The 17,765-nt window shown below is 38.3% G+C and overlaps 2 protein-coding genes across 3 annotated transcripts; one reads left to right on the forward strand and one right to left on the reverse strand.

The window, feature by feature from the left end:
- Positions 1-557: 557 nt before the first annotated feature.
- ubl5 (ubiquitin like 5) lies at positions 558-2,676 on the reverse strand. The gene is made up of 5 exons (XM_080029173.1): positions 2,561-2,676; positions 1,843-1,907; positions 1,450-1,533; positions 1,326-1,363; positions 558-843 (listed from the first exon to the last, which is right to left on the reverse strand). The coding sequence occupies exons 2-5, from the start codon at positions 1,896-1,898 to the stop codon at positions 800-802; spliced, it is 222 nt and encodes a 73-aa protein (XP_079885299.1). The 5' UTR covers positions 1,899-1,907; positions 2,561-2,676; the 3' UTR covers positions 558-799.
- A 133-nt stretch (positions 2,677-2,809) lies between these two features.
- Positions 2,810-10,555, forward strand: pin1 (peptidylprolyl cis/trans isomerase, NIMA-interacting 1). Of its 2 annotated transcripts, XM_080029674.1 has the most exons (6): positions 2,810-2,955; positions 4,115-4,200; positions 8,409-8,517; positions 8,613-8,723; positions 9,652-9,799; positions 9,831-10,555. In XM_080029674.1, the coding sequence occupies exons 1-5, from the start codon at positions 2,898-2,900 to the stop codon at positions 9,759-9,761; spliced, it is 474 nt and encodes a 157-aa protein (XP_079885800.1). In that variant the 5' UTR covers positions 2,810-2,897; the 3' UTR covers positions 9,762-9,799; positions 9,831-10,555. The 2 variants fall into 2 exon arrangements, with proteins under 2 accessions (XP_079885800.1, XP_079885799.1); XM_080029673.1 differs by having other exon boundaries at positions 9,652-10,555.
- Positions 10,556-17,765: the final 7,210 nt, after the last annotated feature.

Consider the following 17,765-nt stretch of genomic DNA (forward strand, 5'->3'; position numbering starts at 1 on the left):
AAGCTGCAGATTAAATTTATTCTTTAAAGGAAATGCAGTTCATTGGAAGCCGAGTGGTGACCAGGCATGCCATATAACCGCAATGACGCTTGTTCCATTTAAGCCAGCAACTTTTGTTGCATCAATCGTACCCCCCTCTCTTTCCCAGTGTTTCCTGTCTGCCTTTTAGATCCGTTTGTCCAATAAAGGCGAAAAGGTCAAAAAATTACTTAAAAAATAAACTAAATCAGCCAGAGGCCATAAAGCAGTGAAAGAATAACCAGTCTTTACTTGAGTAAAAGTGCCAAGAACACATTGTTAAAATACTCCATTACCAGTAGTTCTGCAATCACAATCTGACAATTAGTGTAACGTGTAGTATTTCAGTATAATACTAACAGTTACTATCTTTGCATTCAGTACCATTTCTTTACTCTACTTTTATGCTTTCAAATGAACTGGAGGTAACATCAGTATGTTGACCATTTATTTGTGTTACACATACAAAAGGTTGCAGTTAAGATTACAGCTGGTGAGAGAAAAGCAACTATAGAAAAGCAAAAACCATCACTCAGGCCTAAAATGTATGTAAATATCAGCTTTAATTCCAAAATATCAAAACAAAAACATTGAATTACAACAACATGTCTTTCACATATCTCCTCATTAAAAACTAAAACAGAAGAATCAGTCAAACAGCTGCTCCAGAGAGATTGCTCCTTCTCTTTTTATCTTGTGTTTTCTGATCCTGGTGTTTTCCTGCAACAGACTCCATCTCTGGGTTTGTCCGTGTAGCACTGACTCTTGGTCCCCCTCTGGTCTACTGGTAGTACAGCTCCAAGTTCATCCCATCATGGATTTCATCTGCAGAGGTTCTGGTTAAGTACAACAGGTCGGGATAAAATACATTTAGCCCCTAAGTTAACGCTTAATGGTAGATGAATCAGCCTAAGTTTCAAAAATTATTAAATTAGACTTTTAAGTGTAGTGTAGAGTCGGAGGATTGGATAAAAGAACTCTATAAATTTAGTCCATTTACCACAAAGTCAGTTAACATGTCTCCTCTTATGCCAGCTACCATTTGCTTCCAAAAAAATATACAGTATATACTTAAATGTTAAGAAACTGGTCAATCTAAAACATTTATTGTGTATTATGTTTTTGCAGTTGCAAGAGTAATGTTACTGATAATCCTATCGGCCATAATATAATTTTCAGTTATAGTTATTGTTCCAAAAAAATATATCGGTGCATATCTACGTCCAGCATGTACAACCACCACACTATCCAAATTACACTGAATCCGACAGGGAGACAGCAAGTGAAAAGATAGTTTGAAAGGATACAGTCACCAAGAGTCACGTGGTCCTTGAATATGGTATACCTGTGGGAACAGAGTAGGAACATTTCAGCTGATAAAAGCAGAGACCACCACAGAAACAGTTTCAGCAATCCGGACCAGCTTCTTACCATTTCTTTAATACAATCTTCTCGTGTCGTGTTCCTGTCTGGGCAGCGATGAGCTTCTTCAGATCTCCGATGGTATCCTCAGAGCTGAAACATGGCGGTTAAGGAAGGAGCAGAGGGATGATGGCATAGGAACAAAAAAGCAGGCATATAAGTGCTCCGTGTCTAAATCCACCTGGTTTCACTGAAAATGGTTAAAATGATGTCAGCTGAAACGATCCTGTTAGTTCTTGTCTAGGTTAATATGTTGGAGGGTCCCATGTGTAGATCCTGGAGGAAGTTCTCTTGAATTACAATACGCAATTTTATTTAAAAAAATTAATAAAAAACATAATAATAAAAGTGTGTTACAAAAAAGGTGACATTAGCGTTTTCTCCAGTTTCAGTAAAGGATACTTGCACTTGACCCGGACTTTCTTGCCCAGACGATCGTTACAAACCACCTCGATCATCTTCAGTTCCTGTGAGCCAAGAGAAATGTAACAAGAGTTAGAATAACATCTTATGTACCATTTCCCCATATAGGACAGGAATGACCTGTATATGTAGTAAGAAGCTATAGCGTATATGGGTTATTCACAGTGTGCCACATCAGAGTTTCTGCAGGTTTACAAAGCTTCATGTAAATTAATACGTTTTAGCACCTTTTTAGGAAAAAAATTCAACAATCTAAGGCCCATAGTAGCAAAAAATAAATACAATTGGAGTCCCTTAATTCCTTGCTAAATAAATTAATGTATTATTCATATTTAACATGATTTATAAGATTGCATGTTGGTTTTGTAGTCTGTTACATATTGATCAATACACATTTTCACCCAAAAACACATTTACAAGTGAGACTGGATATAAAGTAACGTAAACAAAATCATCGAAACAATTTGTAAAGACCGTCAAACTCGTATTTGTAACATTATTGGATTCTAGACTACTAAATACATTTAATGAACCGTGGAAACCCTGCACGTGTCAGAAAAATCAGTTTGGGTTTGTTTTGTTCAAAATTAGCTAACATCCGCAACAGCTTAATGCAGCTACGTTAATGCTACAAAACACAGGCTTTAACCAACATTGTGTCCAGAAAACGTTAAGCATTGAGTCGTTCTATACTCACGTTGTGTTAAATGTAACAATTATACTTGTAAATTCCCAGCAAATTGACAAAATCTCTCTTTTCGCTTGTTATTTGCTGCACTGCGCTCTGTGCTGCTTGCCGTAAAGCTGACTGACTCAACAGTAGGCTCCGAACCAATCAAATAGGCACAGTGATGATTGACAGCTCAAATTAACCAATGACAGGACAGCAAACCTCGTCAAGGGCGGACCTAATTCTGAAAACAGCTAACTGTCGTAACTCGCCTGTAGCTGCTGAAACTGCAAAGCCTGGCACACGCTAGCTACATTTGGAAAAATATATTTACATTACTACATAGAAAACAATTATAATAATAATGGCAGACGAGGAGAAGCTACCCTCTGGATGGGAGAAGAGAATGAGCCGCAGTTCAGGTAATGTAATGAAGCTGTAGGAAAGGCTAAATATGCTAAATGTAATAAAGTTAGCTTAGTAGCTTAGCAGCCCCAGCATCGTGCCAATCTGTTAAAAAAACGAGGCAGGTGTGACTTTAAGTCCAATGGGTTTAATGTGGACACAGTGATGTGTGATTCGATGCAATAGGTGTTTTTGAATAAATGTGGTGTCTCGCTATGTATTTGGTCCATTCAAACTAGCTGCTGCAGGGCCCTGCATGACGTCACTCCGCCGAGTGGGCGCGAGCATCAGCAGGGTGTTTGCCATATACACACTTGTATTTGGGAGAACAGAACACACAAACACTCACACACATACATGTGGTTTGTAGGTCTCTGCTAAATGTGCCCCATTTCTAAAGATTGTTTACTAAAACCTGAACTATTCCCTTATCAGAACGTTATCATTGTTGCTACAGGGTTAAAAAAACATTTTTCAACCTTCAACAATAAGTAGATATTACTTTTTCATTGGACCATATCGAGGAGGACACATTTATTGTATGAATTGCAAATTGTACCTAATCCAATGTAATAGATGTCAGGTTTTTCTCAGTTGTTATTTCATTAAGTGGTCTTTAATTTAATTACAAGTTGTATTTTATAATGTCCTCAATGGAACCCTGCTAATGTATATTTGTAATGTGTCTAATGCTTGTGTGTGTAACATGAACGGTTCTGAGGAACCCTCGGAACTGTAACTCCCCTCCTGCGTTTTCGATAATTGTGGATATTGTTTTGGTATTTCGGCCTTCAACTTTGTTCTCATCAACTTTGTTTGCAGCCACAGCAGGCAGCTGTCTTCTGCAAATTAAAACAAAATGAAAAACCTCTTGACTCTCAATTACGGAGGCACAAATATAAATGATCTCCTAATACCACAACATCAACTCTGTGTCCTTATTAGTGATGCAAAGAATCATTGGAATAACTTGTATGTGAAGTATTATGAGTCTGCAGCCCGCCATGCAATCATGTGGAGTAGTGTTTTGTTTCCATAACAAATGGAAAAGGCGTTAATGTGTAAATGTTTTGTTTCTTTAACCCTGTTCTGTTTCCTTCATTTATTTGAAACACAATAAAATAAATGAAAACAATTAAGGCAGCTAACTACTTTCTCTCTGTCTTTGGCCTGCAGGCAAAGTGTACTACTTTAACCACATCACCAATGCCAGCGTATGGGAACGTCCGGTGGGAGATGGTCATGGAGGAGAGCCGGATAAGGTTGTTATGCACAATTCTTTTAATGTATTTATTAAAATAATAATAAACTTTTATACTGCACTTTTCAAAACAAGAGTTTTACAACATAAAAACAGGTCAGTGATTTGACGAATAAAATCATGACTTTTTGCGAAAAAATGTAAAAGCTTGGAGCATTGAACTTAACGAGAATATAGTGACATCTGGTGGTTTGCAGAAATGAAAGCAGTTCAGCAACTGGACTGCAAACCCTCTGCTGATCATGTCACTCTGCCATTTCAATCCTGTGTGTGTAGTTGTTTTTTTAAGCTCTATGTAAGCCCTAGAGATGGTTGTGACTGAAAATCCCAGTAGACCAGCAGTTTCTGAAATACTCAGACCAGCCCTTCGGGCACCCTCAACATTGTCATGTTCAAAGTCACTTAAAACCCCTTTCTTCCCCATTCTGTTGCTCGGCTTTAACTTCAGTACGTTTTCCTGTCCAGGTCTACATGCCTAAATGCATTAAGTTTCTGCCATGTGATTGGCTCATTATTTATATGTGTTAAGAAGAAATTGAACTGCTGTACCTTTATAAAGTAATGTAATATATATGGTTCTCTAGCATGAAGCCCATGTTTGTATATATTTTTCATTCTTACTTATTTTTAACATCTATAATTTTTAAATGGTTCAAGATAAACAATCTGCAGAATTGTGTTTGAATTGTGTTTAATTCAATATTTCTCCTATATTACCACTAACATCCACTCTTTAAGCTTATGTTTCTCCTGCCAGCTTGTGGCATTGCATTCATGTTGAAGTTGATTCTGATCCAAAGATGCTGTTTATACATACACACCCAGTTTCATAAAATGTACAATGAATGAGCTGCTCACATTTAATTATCAGAGACACTCTGTTCACATGTCAACCACAGACAGAAGGATTTAATAAACCGGCATGGGGACATTTCAAGACACCTCATTTGTTTACACACACCGTCACTGGGCAGACCTATTTCCAGTAAATGGGTGATTGTGATTTTTGTGTTTCTATAAACTGAACTCACTTCTTGCCTTTTTGTTTTTGGACACTATTAAACGAGGAACAACAGTAACTGCACCAAACATATCACCAGGATTATCTTATTAGTACATGCATATAATTGGATAAAATCAGGTAAATAATATAGTTAATTGTAGAGATGGGACTGATACAGTATTAGGGATGTTAAACGACTTATTATTTGCGTGTCGACGTGTCGGAGGCATGAATCGACAAATCGATCGATTTACTGTGCCATTCAAAAAGAAAAAAAAAGGCAGTGTGCCTTTTTTTTTGCGGCAGCAGCACGAAGTTGTGGTGCTGATAAACTGCGCTTTCCTTTAAAAAACACTGCTGCCGCTCGCTGTGTGTGTTCAGACTTCATCTGCATCAAAGCCTTTTTGATAATAAAATGAGAGCCTTTAATTTTAAAAACGCTGTCCATGCGTCGGAGGTGAATGTAACTTACTCGGCTGAAAACAGAAACTAACGGAGGAGAGCGGCTCACTGTAGGCTACAGTCCCTTCAGTCGCGCTGTCAGTTTGCCGACATGCCTCTGTGTATTTAGACTTGAGACATACAAACAGATCGCGGAAGCCGTTCCTGTAGACAACATTAACGGGCAGGATACCCCCGGTTATCATTTTATCCATCAAACCACTGAGAGCTTTTTTTGAGCGGCGACTCACTCGCTCATACTTGCGAGGTCTCCCGGTGATAGTCACCGTCACAGCGCTACTCGCTGCTTTGTCCGGGCGGAGGCTTTGTGTGAAGGTGATTTAACATCACGGTCGTAGACGAATGCTATAACTTTATGCTGCATATGTTGCACTGCACTGTTGACCCACACTGGACATTTAATGCGCGCACATTGCAGAAATTAAGCGTCTGCAGCGCGCTCGTGACCACACGTGAACTCTCATAACGGACGTCTCCCATGTCCCCAAAACATCTAATAAAGTAAAAACCCCGATTTACCGATTTCTATTAGTCGTCTTGAGCATGAGTCGACAATCGAGCCGAGAATCGACACATTGTTCACATCCCTATACAGTATCTCACAATATTTCTTCAAATATTTCATTATATCTTTCCATGGGACAACACTGAATAAATGACACTTTGATACAATGTAAAGTAGTCAGTGTACAGCTTGTATAACTGTGTAAATTTACTGTCCCCTCAAAATAACTCGACACACAGCCATTTATTTCTAAACTGCTGGCAACAAAAGTGAGTACACCCCTAAGTGAAAATGTCCAAATTGGGCCCACAGTGTCAATATTTTGTGTTGCCATCATTATTTTCCAGCACTGCCTTAACCCTCTTTGGCATGGAGTTCACCAGAGCTTCACAGGTTGCCACTAGAATCCTCTTCCACCCATTCATGACGACATCAAGGAGCTGGTGGATATTAGAGACCTTGCGCTCCTCCATCTCCCGTTTGAGGATGCCCCAAAGATGCTCAATAGGGTTTAGGTCTTGAGACATGCTTGGCCAGTCCATAACCTTTACCCTCAGCTTTTTTAGCAAGCCAGTGGTCGTTTGGAGTTGTGTTTGGGGTCGTTATCATGTTGCAGTACTGCCCTGCGGCCCAGTTTATGAAGGGAGGGGATCATGCTCTGCCTCAGTATGTCACAGTACATGTTAGAATTCAATGAACTGTAGATCCACAGTGCTGGCAGCACTCATGCAGCCCCAGACCATGACACTCCAACCACCATGCTTGACTAGGCAAGACAAACTTGTCTTTGTACTCCTCACCTGGTTGCCACCCCACACTCTTAACACCATCTGAACCAAATAAATGTATCTTGGTCTCATCAGACCACTGGACATGGTTGCAGTAATCCATGTCCAGAGTCTGCTTGTCTTCAGCAAACTTTTTGTGGGGTTTCTTGTGCATCATCTTTAGAATAGGCTTTCTTCTGGGACAACAGCCATGCAGACCAGTATGATGCAGTGTGTGGCGTATTGTCTGAGCACTGACAGGTTGGCCCCCCACCCCTTCAAACCCTTCAGCAATGCTGGCAGCACTCATACTTCTATTTTCCAAAGCCAACCTCTGTGTATGACGCTGAGCATGTGCACTCAACCTTCGTAAACTGGGCCGCAGGGCAGTATTGCAACATGATAACGACCCCAAACACACTTCCAAGACGACCAGTGGCTTGCTAAAAAAGCTGAGGGTAAAGGTTATGGCCTGGCCAAGCATGTCTCTAGACTTAAACCCTATTGAGCATCTTTGGGGCATCCTCAAACGGAAGGTGGAGGAGCGCAAGGTCTCTAATATCCACCAGCTCCGTCATGCTGTCATGAATGGGTGGAAGAGGGTTCCAGTTGCAACCTGTGAAGCTCTGGTGAACTACATGCCCAAGAGGGTTAAGGAAGTGCTGGAAAATAATGGTGGCCACACAAAATATTGACACTTTGGGCCCAATTTAGACATTTTTTCTTAGGGGTGTACTCACTTTTGTTGCCAGCAGTTTAGACATTAATGGCTGTGTAGAGTTATTTTGAGGGGACAGTAAATTTACACTGTTATACAAGCTGTACACTGACTACTTTAGATTGTAGTGTTATTTATTCAGTGTTGTCCCATGGAAAGATATAATGAAATATTTGAAGAAATGTGAGGGGTGTACTCACTTTTGTGAGATACTGTATATAAATAATCGGGTTGCAAAGTTAGGCTGCATAGCGTCTTAAATGATTGGCATGTCAGGGAAGTTTAAGGCGTTAACAACTTCTCACCATTTTATAACTCATTGTGATTGTATTAATAATTGACTCCGTTTTCCAGAAAGTTTACAGTCATGTGAGTAAATCGTGAATAGTTATGAGATTATTACTTTCTAAAAATCCACTGACTTTCTATGAAAGAGCTGATAAAACGGAAATCGCATCACTCAACACATACCGTTCTGCCCAAAGGTTGGAGTAATTAAAGGTGCTCCAAGGAACTTTCAGTTTGTGTTCATTCTTGTTCATTCTTACATGTCATTTATCATCAGAGGAAAAGTTAGACTGTTTCAAAAATATTTAAAAGTTCCAGGTACCATATTTTTTAATGGGTTATTGTTGATTTGTAAAGCATTAATAAATGCTTTTAAGAATGAGAGCCATTACTTTCTTATTAAATTGGTACTGATGTATGCATAACTAAATTGATCAGTTTATTTGTTTTATTTCCACTCGCTCAGGTGCGCTGCTCTCACCTCCTGGTGAAACATGACCAGTCGCGTCGTCCATCTTCTTGGCGGGAACAGAATATCACACGGACTAAAGACGAGGCCCTGGAACTCATTCAGAGTACGTAAGGCTGCCTGGGAGAGGGGGGATGTGGTTTGTTTGGGTCTGAGCAACTTATTTAATTTGTTTTTGTTTTATATCTCTATTCTGTGCAGAGTATATAGAAGAGATCAAGTCTGGGGAGGAGAAGTTTGAGTCCCTGGCTTCTCAGTTCAGTGACTGCAGCTCGGCTAAGAATGGTGGAGATCTGGGATTATTCGGCAAAGGTAAACACTCACATACACACAAGTTTTACCCACATGTTATAGGGGGGGTTTCAGTTTACTAACCAGGGCAATGCAGGAGGATTTTAGTTTTTTAGATTTGAGAGAAAAAAAAACGGAGCAGATACATAAGATTGGTTTAGAGAATAAATCTGGTGATAAAATTGTAAAAAACAAAACAAAAAAAACATATCCCTGCCTATTATACCTCATCATTATGAACATCTACGTGAGCATTGTGGATTACTTTACCTGAAAATAGTCCCCAACAATCATGCTATTTTGTCATGTTTTAGAAATGTTTGCCAAAAACTATCATGCCATTTTGTATTAGGCCTTTTTTATATGTAAAGATTTGACATGGGGTTTGTTGACAAAAAACAAAGAACAGAATATTGCCCAACTTAACCTTTTAACTTTCAGTTTTGAGATATGCCAGCAATTGAGCTTTCCCACCAGGCTCTCAATGATTCATCATTATCTGTATTAAAAAAATAAAAAAATTAAAACTTTGTAATGGTCCACATATTGTTAAATGGAAAATAAATTGCAACCCGTAAATATTTTATTAGTTTCAGAAAGTTTCATATTGTTGGGTAAATTTGGTTCATGAGCGTTAATGTGATGCTTACTAGCCAGGTATAGAGTTTCTGTTGTCTGCCAAAGTTTCGTTTCTTTTCTTTTGCGTCATTGTTATTTCTGGAATTGCAGCCCTTGTTTCCCAGGAATAGTGGCACTTTATGACACACCCACAACTCAAACTGAAACCTAATTCACTTCAATAAAGAAAGGTTAAAAATAAATGTATTTCAAAGAAACTCCACTGCAAGCAAAAGCAGAACTTCAGGTACATACAGGTCAAAGGTGATAATGCACATCATATTCTATGTTTAGCTGAATCAGCATATTCATTTGCTGTTGTCTTTTCTAGGTCAAATGCAGAAGCCTTTTGAAGATGCTTCCTTTGCTCTCACTGTAGGAGACATGAGCGGTCCTGTTTTTACTGACTCTGGAGTCCACATCATCCTACGTACTGGTTGAAAGGAAATGGCACATACTTTTTTTCCCTCTTAAGTCTTCATACACACACACACCATACACACACACACACACACACACACACACACACACACACAGTTTAACCCATGCAGGACTGTGTTTTTATTTCAATGACACACAACCAAATAAAAAAAAAGCTTTTGGGCTAAATCGCATAATTGCATCAGTGGGATCTATTTGTTCCTATCACTGTCGAACGTGTATCAATCACTTCATTACACTGAACATCAAGAAGTAATGCAGATTATAACTGTAGGACCTCAAGCTTTTAATAGCAATGGCAATGCCAATATATAAAGACATGAGTGCCTGTGACTCTGTTGGAGTGAGTTCCACCTTGAAACAGTTTCACACGATGTGCAAGGTTTGCCGATGCATCTGTAAAAGCTTGTGTTTTTGTATGTGCATGAATTCAAATGGACCATTTACTGTATGTTTTCTTGTAACCTGTATGCGTGCCAAAGCAGTTCCCCTATCTGAGGTATTGTTTTGGAAATAAGTTTCATGAGATGTTTAAAAATACTTTCTAGTTATTGCAGAAACCTGCAGTTTTTCTTTGTATTGTTCCCCAACTTTAGTGTAGATTTAAATGTGTTTATCCGTTGCATTTACAAGAACAAGTCCCCCCTATGATATGCAAAGATGGCACAGTTAAGTACTTCCAGGTTTTAACCATCAGCTCCGCAACTTTTTAAAGCATCAAAGTTCAGATGAACTGTCACACTGTTGTCATTGGAATTTTGGTTTGATCATTAAAAAAATCCTTTTGTTTTGTAGATCTCTGGTCTTGCTTGTTTCTTTTTTCCCCGAGTGGTTTATTTTATAACAGAAAAAATGGATCTACAACTTTAAAGCTGGGGTATATGATTTGGGGAGAAAATAGCGTAGAATCGTAGCCTTGCTCTGATTGGTCAAAGTAAACATGAGCTGTACACTTTGACCAATCAGAGCAAGGCTTCGATTCTCTGTTCTTACTGGCTGGTGGGACTGTCTATTCACTTTGGCACCGACTTTGTTGGTGTAGAGCGTGTATCTTATTTCTCTTTGGTTAGAGCTCTTATTTTGTTCAAAAAATGTTAAAACATTGGTGAATTGTTCCCTCATCATTATGAACATCTACATGAGCAGCATTGTGGATTACTTTACCTGCTGCTGCAAATATTCACCAGAGCAATATATTGCTTACATTCACAGCTGAAAATAGTCCCCAACAATCACGCTATTTCGGCATGTTTATGAAATGTTCGCCAAAAACTGTCATGCCATTTTGTATTTGGCCTTTTTATATGTAAAGATTTGACATGGGGTTTGTTGACAAGAACCAAAGTACAGAATATTACCCTACTTAACCTTTTAACTTTCAGTTTTAAGATGTGCCAGCAATTAAGCTTTCCCACCAGGCTCATCATTATCTGTAGCCTATTTAAAAAAAATAGTAATAATAACTTCATAAAGAAATTACAACACGTAAATATTTTATTAGTTCCAGAAAGTTTCATACACTGTGTGCAAAATGTTTAGGCAAGTTGTATTTTTGAGGATTAATTTTATTATTCAACAACTACAGTGCTCTCGGTCAATCCAAAATGTTAAAGAACCTAAACCTGAATGTTTACGAAAGTAAAAGAGAGGTTTTGTCTTTCTTATGAGATATATATATATATATATATATGTATATATATATATATATATGTATATATATATATATGTATATATATATATGTATATATATATATGTATATATATATATATATATATATATATATATATATGTATATATATATATATATATATATATATATATATATGTATATATATATATATATTAGAGGTGGGCATAGATTATTTTTTTTAATCTAGATTAATCTAGATTAATTTTGGAATTAGTCTAGATTAATCTAGATTAAAATGGCTCATTTGAATTCATTCATAATATGTGTGTGCTCCCTAAATAATGACTCAAAGTAAGTCTTTGAGAACGTGTTTCTCAAGCCAGGTGGCTTTCATTTCGTCATCAGAACGAGTGTCTAATTATTGCGAACAAATAATATTCTAACAATTTAATCAGATATAAGGCTAAAAATCACAACATTGCACTGTTTTTTGTGCTTAAAAAAACGAAAAAACTAATTTGTTGGGTAGGCTATAGGCTATAACAGAAAATAAAGCCATTACTTTTGTGCTTCAAGTGAAACATTAAATATAATTTTTACATAAATAATAAAGTCCTTATAAACTTTTCAAGAAGCTGGACTAGAGTGAATATTGGACAGGCTTTATAGGTCCATGGCTTTTACCTGTGGGACAGCGCTTCACCTAACAGCTGGCTGCAACACCAACCTACAGTCTATTGTGCGACGGAGAGCTAGTTATCATTAGCATCAGCGTTAGCCGACATCACGGCAACAGCTGAATAATGTAACACATTACACAAGTTACACTACATGAAAACAACGGGCTGTAGACGCTAGAGTTATAATTTCGTGTAGGAAACATTGTTGAGACTGGAATTTCGTACCACAGCGGCCGTTCCATAATACAGCACTCCCTTTAGCAATGGCTGAATATAAGACCTCCCTCTGCTGTGTATCTGCGGGAGCGAGTGGCATTAATAACTTAAAAACAGTAAACGTTTAACATGATTACGGGCGTTTAGATGCTTTAATCATATGCCGAATTTATAAACAGACCATATTATTAACAATAAATTAAGTTATGTACATGTCAGAGTTACGTACATGGATACATTCATAAGTAAACATTGAATAGACAGATTTGTGAAGGGGGTTTGGCGCTGAGTGTTACATTAGCGATCCTGCAGCCAGGTGGTGTGTGTCGTGGGCAAGTGATGGAGAGAGAGAGCGGCGGGTGTGTGAGAGAAGCTTCGCTCCTGCAATAAAGGCTCCTCAAGTGTCAACAACGGCCCCCGGCTATTATTACCCGACCAGAGAACACACGGAAGGGGGTTCACCCTGACGGCGAACAGCCATCGGCCCTGGAGGGAACCATCTCCCCTGAGCCGAACAGGAGGTGGAATAAGAGATTAACGGCGATATTTTTTTTATCGCCGATAAGAGTTTTGCGTTAACGCAGCACGTTAACGCCGATAACGGCCCACCACTAATATATATGTATATATATATATATATATATATATGTATATATATATATACAGTCCCCTCCATAAGTATCGGAACAGTGAGGCCAATTCCCTTATTTTTGCTGTAGACTGGAAACATTTGGGTTTGACACCAAAAGATGAATATGAGACAATAGCTCAACATTTCAGCTTTCATTTCCAGGTATTCACATCTGGATCCGATACACAACTGAGAAGATATAATTATTTGTAAAGGAACACCACATTTTTAGGCGAGCAGAAGTATTGGAACAGATAGACTTTAAATAAATTAAAATGAATAAAACTTACTATTTTGTCGCAAATACTTTGCTTGCAATAATCGCATCAAGCCTGTGACCCATTGACATCACCAAACTTTTGCATTCTTCTTTTGTGATGCTTTTACAGGCCTCATTTAGTTGCTGTTTGTGTTAGGGGGTTACTCTCTTAAGTCTCCTCTTTAGCAAGTAAAATGCATGCTCTATAGCGTTTAAGTCTGGAAATTGACTTGGCCAGTCTAAAACCTTCCACTTCTTGCCCCTGATTAACTCCTTTGTTGTGTTTTGGGTCATTATCTTGCTGCATGATGAAGGATCTTCCAATCAGTTTGGTTGCATCTTTCCTTAAATTGTCAGACAAAATGTTTCTGTAAACTTCTGAGTTCATTTTGCTGTTGCCATCATGTGTTACATCATCAATGAAGAATAATGAGCCCGTCCCAGAAGAAGCCATGCAAGCCCAAGCCATGACATTGCCTCCACCGTGTTTCACAGATGAGCTTGTATGTTTGGGGTCATGAGCAGATCCTTTCTTTCTCCAAACTTTAGCCTTTCCATCACTTTGGTAAAGGTTCATCTTGACAACAACACAGTAACACATGATGGCAACAGCAAAATGAACTTAGAAGTCTACAGAAACATTCGGTCTGACAATTTAAAGAAAGATGCAACCAAACTGATTGGAAGATGCTCCATCATGCAGCAACATAAGGATCCAAAAAAACTGCAAAAACAAAGGAGTTAATCAGGGGTAGGAAATGGAAGGTTTTAGACTGGCCAAGTCAATCTCCAGACTTAAAAGCTATAGAGCATGCATTTTACCTGCTAAAGAGGAGACCGAAGGGAGTAACCCCCCAAAACAAACAGCAACTGAATGAGGCTGCGGTGAAAGCCTGGAAAAGCATCACAAAAGAAGAATGCAAACGTTTTGTGATGTCAATGGGTCACAGGCTTGATGCAGTTATTGCAAGCAAAGTATTTGCGACAAAATATTACGGTTTATTCACTTTAATTTATTTAAAGTCTATCTGTTCCAATACTTTTGCTTGCCTAAAAATGTTGTGTTCTTTTTCAAAAAATTATATCTTCTCAGTTGTGTATCAGATCCAGATGTGAATGCCTGGAAATGAAAGCTGAAATGTTGATATTAATCTTTTGGTGTCAAACCCAAATGTTTCCAGTCTACAGCAAAAATAAAGGAATTGGCCTCACTGTTCCGATACTTATGGAGGGGACTGTATATATATATATATATATATATATATGTTTTGCTATTATTAGGCAACTATTAGTATGCAGAATTATTCTGCAACTAAATAAAACATTTTCCCATCTCACTTGTTTATTTTCATCTGTTAAAGTGAGAATAATAAAACAACTCAAAATTTACAAATAAAAATTTCTGACATGTCAAAAAAAAATCAGTGACTAATATAGCCACCCTTCTTTTCAATAACTGTCACAAGCCTTCCATTCATGGAGTCTGTCAGTTTCTTGATCTGTTGATGATCAACTTTTTGTGCAGCAGCAACCACAGCCTCCCAGACACTGTTCCGAGAGGTGTACTGATTTCCTTCACTGTAAATATCCCGTTTAAGCAGGGCCCACAGGTTCTCAATAGGGTTTAAGTCAGGTAAGGAAGGGGGTCTATAGTTGCCTAATAATAGCAAAACATATATTCTTGTAAGAAAGACAAAACCTCACTTTTACTTTCGTAAACATTCAGGTTTAGGTTCTTTAACATTTTGGAATGACCGAGAGCACTGTGTTGTTCAATAATAAAATTAATCCTCAAAAATACAACTTGCCTAAAATGTTTGCACACAGTGTATTGTTGTGTAAATGTGGTTCATGAGAGTCAACATGATGTTTTCTAGTCAGGCACAGAGTTTCTGTGTTGTCTGCCAAAGTTGTGTTTCTTTTCTTTTGCGTCATTGTTATTGAGCACTTTGAGCTATATAAATAAACTTGCCTTGCCTTGCCTTTCTGGCATTGCAGCCCTTATTTCCCAGCACTAGTGGCACTTTATGACACACCCAAGGTGATAATGCACATCATATTCTATGTTTAGCCGAAACAGCATATTCATTTGTATTTGTCTTTTCTAGGTCAAATGCTCTCACAGTAGGAGACATGAGCGGTCCTGTTTTTACTGACTCTGGAGTCCACATCATCCTATGTACTGGTTGAAAGGAAATGGCACATACTCTTTTTCCCCCTCACATCTTCATACACACACACACACAGTTTAACCCATGCAGAACTCTGATTTTATTTTGGCTGGCTGCCAAAGGCTGCTATTTCATTGTCTGTCATAGGCTACCATCAAGAGCCTTATTTTACAAAAAGCTCAATTCAAACGTGAACAAAATATAGCCTAGACAAGTTTCTTCTTTCCTCGACACACACACACGCGCGCCCCCTTTATGACACACAACCAAATAAAAAAAAAGCTTATGGGCTAAATCGCATAATTGCATCAGTGGGATCTATTTGTTCCTAGCACTGTCGAAAGTGTATCAATCACTTCATTACACTGAACATCATAAGTAATGCAGATTATTACTGTATACCTAGGGGGCAAAGTGATTTTATGGACATGGAGCGTTGTAAAAGGTTGTTCACCAAAAATGACATCTAGGACCTTCCAGGATCCCAACCTGGGTGGACAACCTGGTCAACTACCTGCTGGAAAGCTACAGCGGGCCGACATAGCAAATCAGAACCACTGTTTAAGTGAATGGGGGTGAATGGGTAATGGGGAATTTTTTGAACTTATAGATATCATTATGAAACTTTGCCAGTTGATTACTGACATTAAAACAGAAACTTTTTGTATTACAGTATTTTCCAAAATGTTTAATTAAATATGAAAAATCATCAATATCTTATTAATGATGCGTACATTTGCATATCTGCAAAGCCCCAAAATCTAGATGTTGGAAGAAAACAAAGTCAATTTGTTTTTAAATTTTGAAAACAAAACAAGTGTCCAACTGCCTGAAGAATCCGTGTACCTTACGTTCAATCCATATCCGTTTGGAAATCAAAACACGAAAAATGAAAAGTGACCTGTTTTTTTAATAATCATCCTCTCATCTACATTACATATTATACTAAAACACGTTTTTATCAATTTGTAATCACAATTCATGACCAGGATATCAAATATGAGAATAATGGCCTAAATGTTGACTTTGAAAAATACATGTTTCAATTTAGTGAAGGAAGTGCGTGCGCACGCGTGTGCGTGTTTTTGCGCGCGCGCCCAGAGGAGAACTTATCCATTGCGCAAAGGTAGGCAATTGCCTTGGGTCTCATAATCATCTAATAAATGTTTGTTTTACTCTTCATTCATTAATCACCGATTACGTGCGGACGTCAGCATCGCACTGATAAACTTAGTTAAACTGTCCCGCTGCCACAATGCCACGAGCTATGGACCAGCGCCGTGATGGCTCTGACCCATAGACCGTTTTCTGACCGTGGCTATCTCCGTCTTTTAAGTAGGCTAAAGCCTCTTGTCGGTAGTGGAAACGCATGGCAGTTCTAATAGGGTAACCCTGCCGAACCGTGCCGAACCGAACTGTGCTGCTCATAGGAAACGAGGCATGATCTAAACAGCGACAGACATACAGCTGTTGATCCAGATCAAAACGGGACAAACCACCAAATGTTTAATCTTTATTGAGAGGGGAAACATATTTTGGCTGGCTGCCAAAGGTTGCTATGTCATTGTCTGTCATAGGCTACCATCAAGAGCCTTATTTTACAAAAAGCTCAATTCAGATAGCCTATAGCCTAAACGTGGACAAAATATAGCCTAGACAAGTTTCTTCTTTCCTCGACACACACACACACACACACACACACACACACACACACGCGCGTGCGCACGCACTTCTTTCACTAAATTGAAACATGTATTTTTCAAAATCAACATTTAGGCCATTATTCTCATATTTGATATCCTGGTCATGAATTGTGATTACAAATGGATAAAAACGTGTTTTAGTATAATATGTAATGTAGATGAGAGGATGATTATTAAAAAAACAGGTCACTTTTCATTTTTCATGTTTTGATTTCCAAACGGATATCGATTGAACGGAAGGTACACTGATTCTTCAGGCATTTGGACACTTGTTTTGTTTTCAAAATTTAAAACAAATTGACTCTGCTTTTGTCCAACATCTAGATTTTGGGGCTTTGCAGATATGCAAATTTACGCATCATTAGTAAGATATTGATGATTTTTCAGATTTATTCAAACTTTATTCAAACTTTTTGGAAATACTGTAATACAAAAAGTTGTTGTTTTAATGTCAGTAATCAACTGGCAAAGTTTCATAATGATATCTATAAGTTCAAAAAATTCCCCATTAGCCCACCCCCATTCACTTAAACAGTGGTTCTGATCGGCCCGCTGTAGCTTTCCAGCAGCTAGTTGACCAGGTTGTCCACCCAGGTTGGGATCCTGGAAGGTCCTAGATGTCATTTTTGGTGAACAACCTTTCACAGCGCTCCATGTCTGTTTTTCCAAAAAAAGGGTTTTGCCCCCTAGGTAGTAGGACCTCAAGCTTTTAA

The sequence above is a fragment of the Ammodytes marinus genome (assembly GCF_949987685.1).
Source record: "Ammodytes marinus genome assembly, chromosome: 6".
NCBI classification, from domain to species: Eukaryota; Metazoa; Chordata; class Actinopteri; order Uranoscopiformes; family Ammodytidae; genus Ammodytes; species Ammodytes marinus.

Coding starts and splice junctions, on each gene's coding strand:
- ubl5 (XM_080029173.1), bottom strand. CDS start 1,898: ATGATCGAGGTGGTTTGTAACGATCGTCTGGGCAAGAAAGTCCGGGTC. Junction 1,534..1,842: donor AAAGTCCGGGTCAAGTGCAA/GTATCCTTTACT, acceptor GCCATGTTTCAG/CTCTGAGGATACCATCGGAG. Junction 1,364..1,449: donor AAGATTGTATTAAAGAAATG/GTAAGAAGCTGG, acceptor CTGTTCCCACAG/GTATACCATATTCAAGGACC.
- pin1 (XM_080029673.1), top strand. CDS start 2,898: ATGGCAGACGAGGAGAAGCTACCCTCTGGATGGGAGAAGAGAATGAGC. Junction 2,956..4,114: donor GAGAATGAGCCGCAGTTCAG/GTAATGTAATGA, acceptor TTTGGCCTGCAG/GCAAAGTGTACTACTTTAAC. Junction 4,201..8,408: donor ATGGAGGAGAGCCGGATAAG/GTTGTTATGCAC, acceptor CCACTCGCTCAG/GTGCGCTGCTCTCACCTCCT.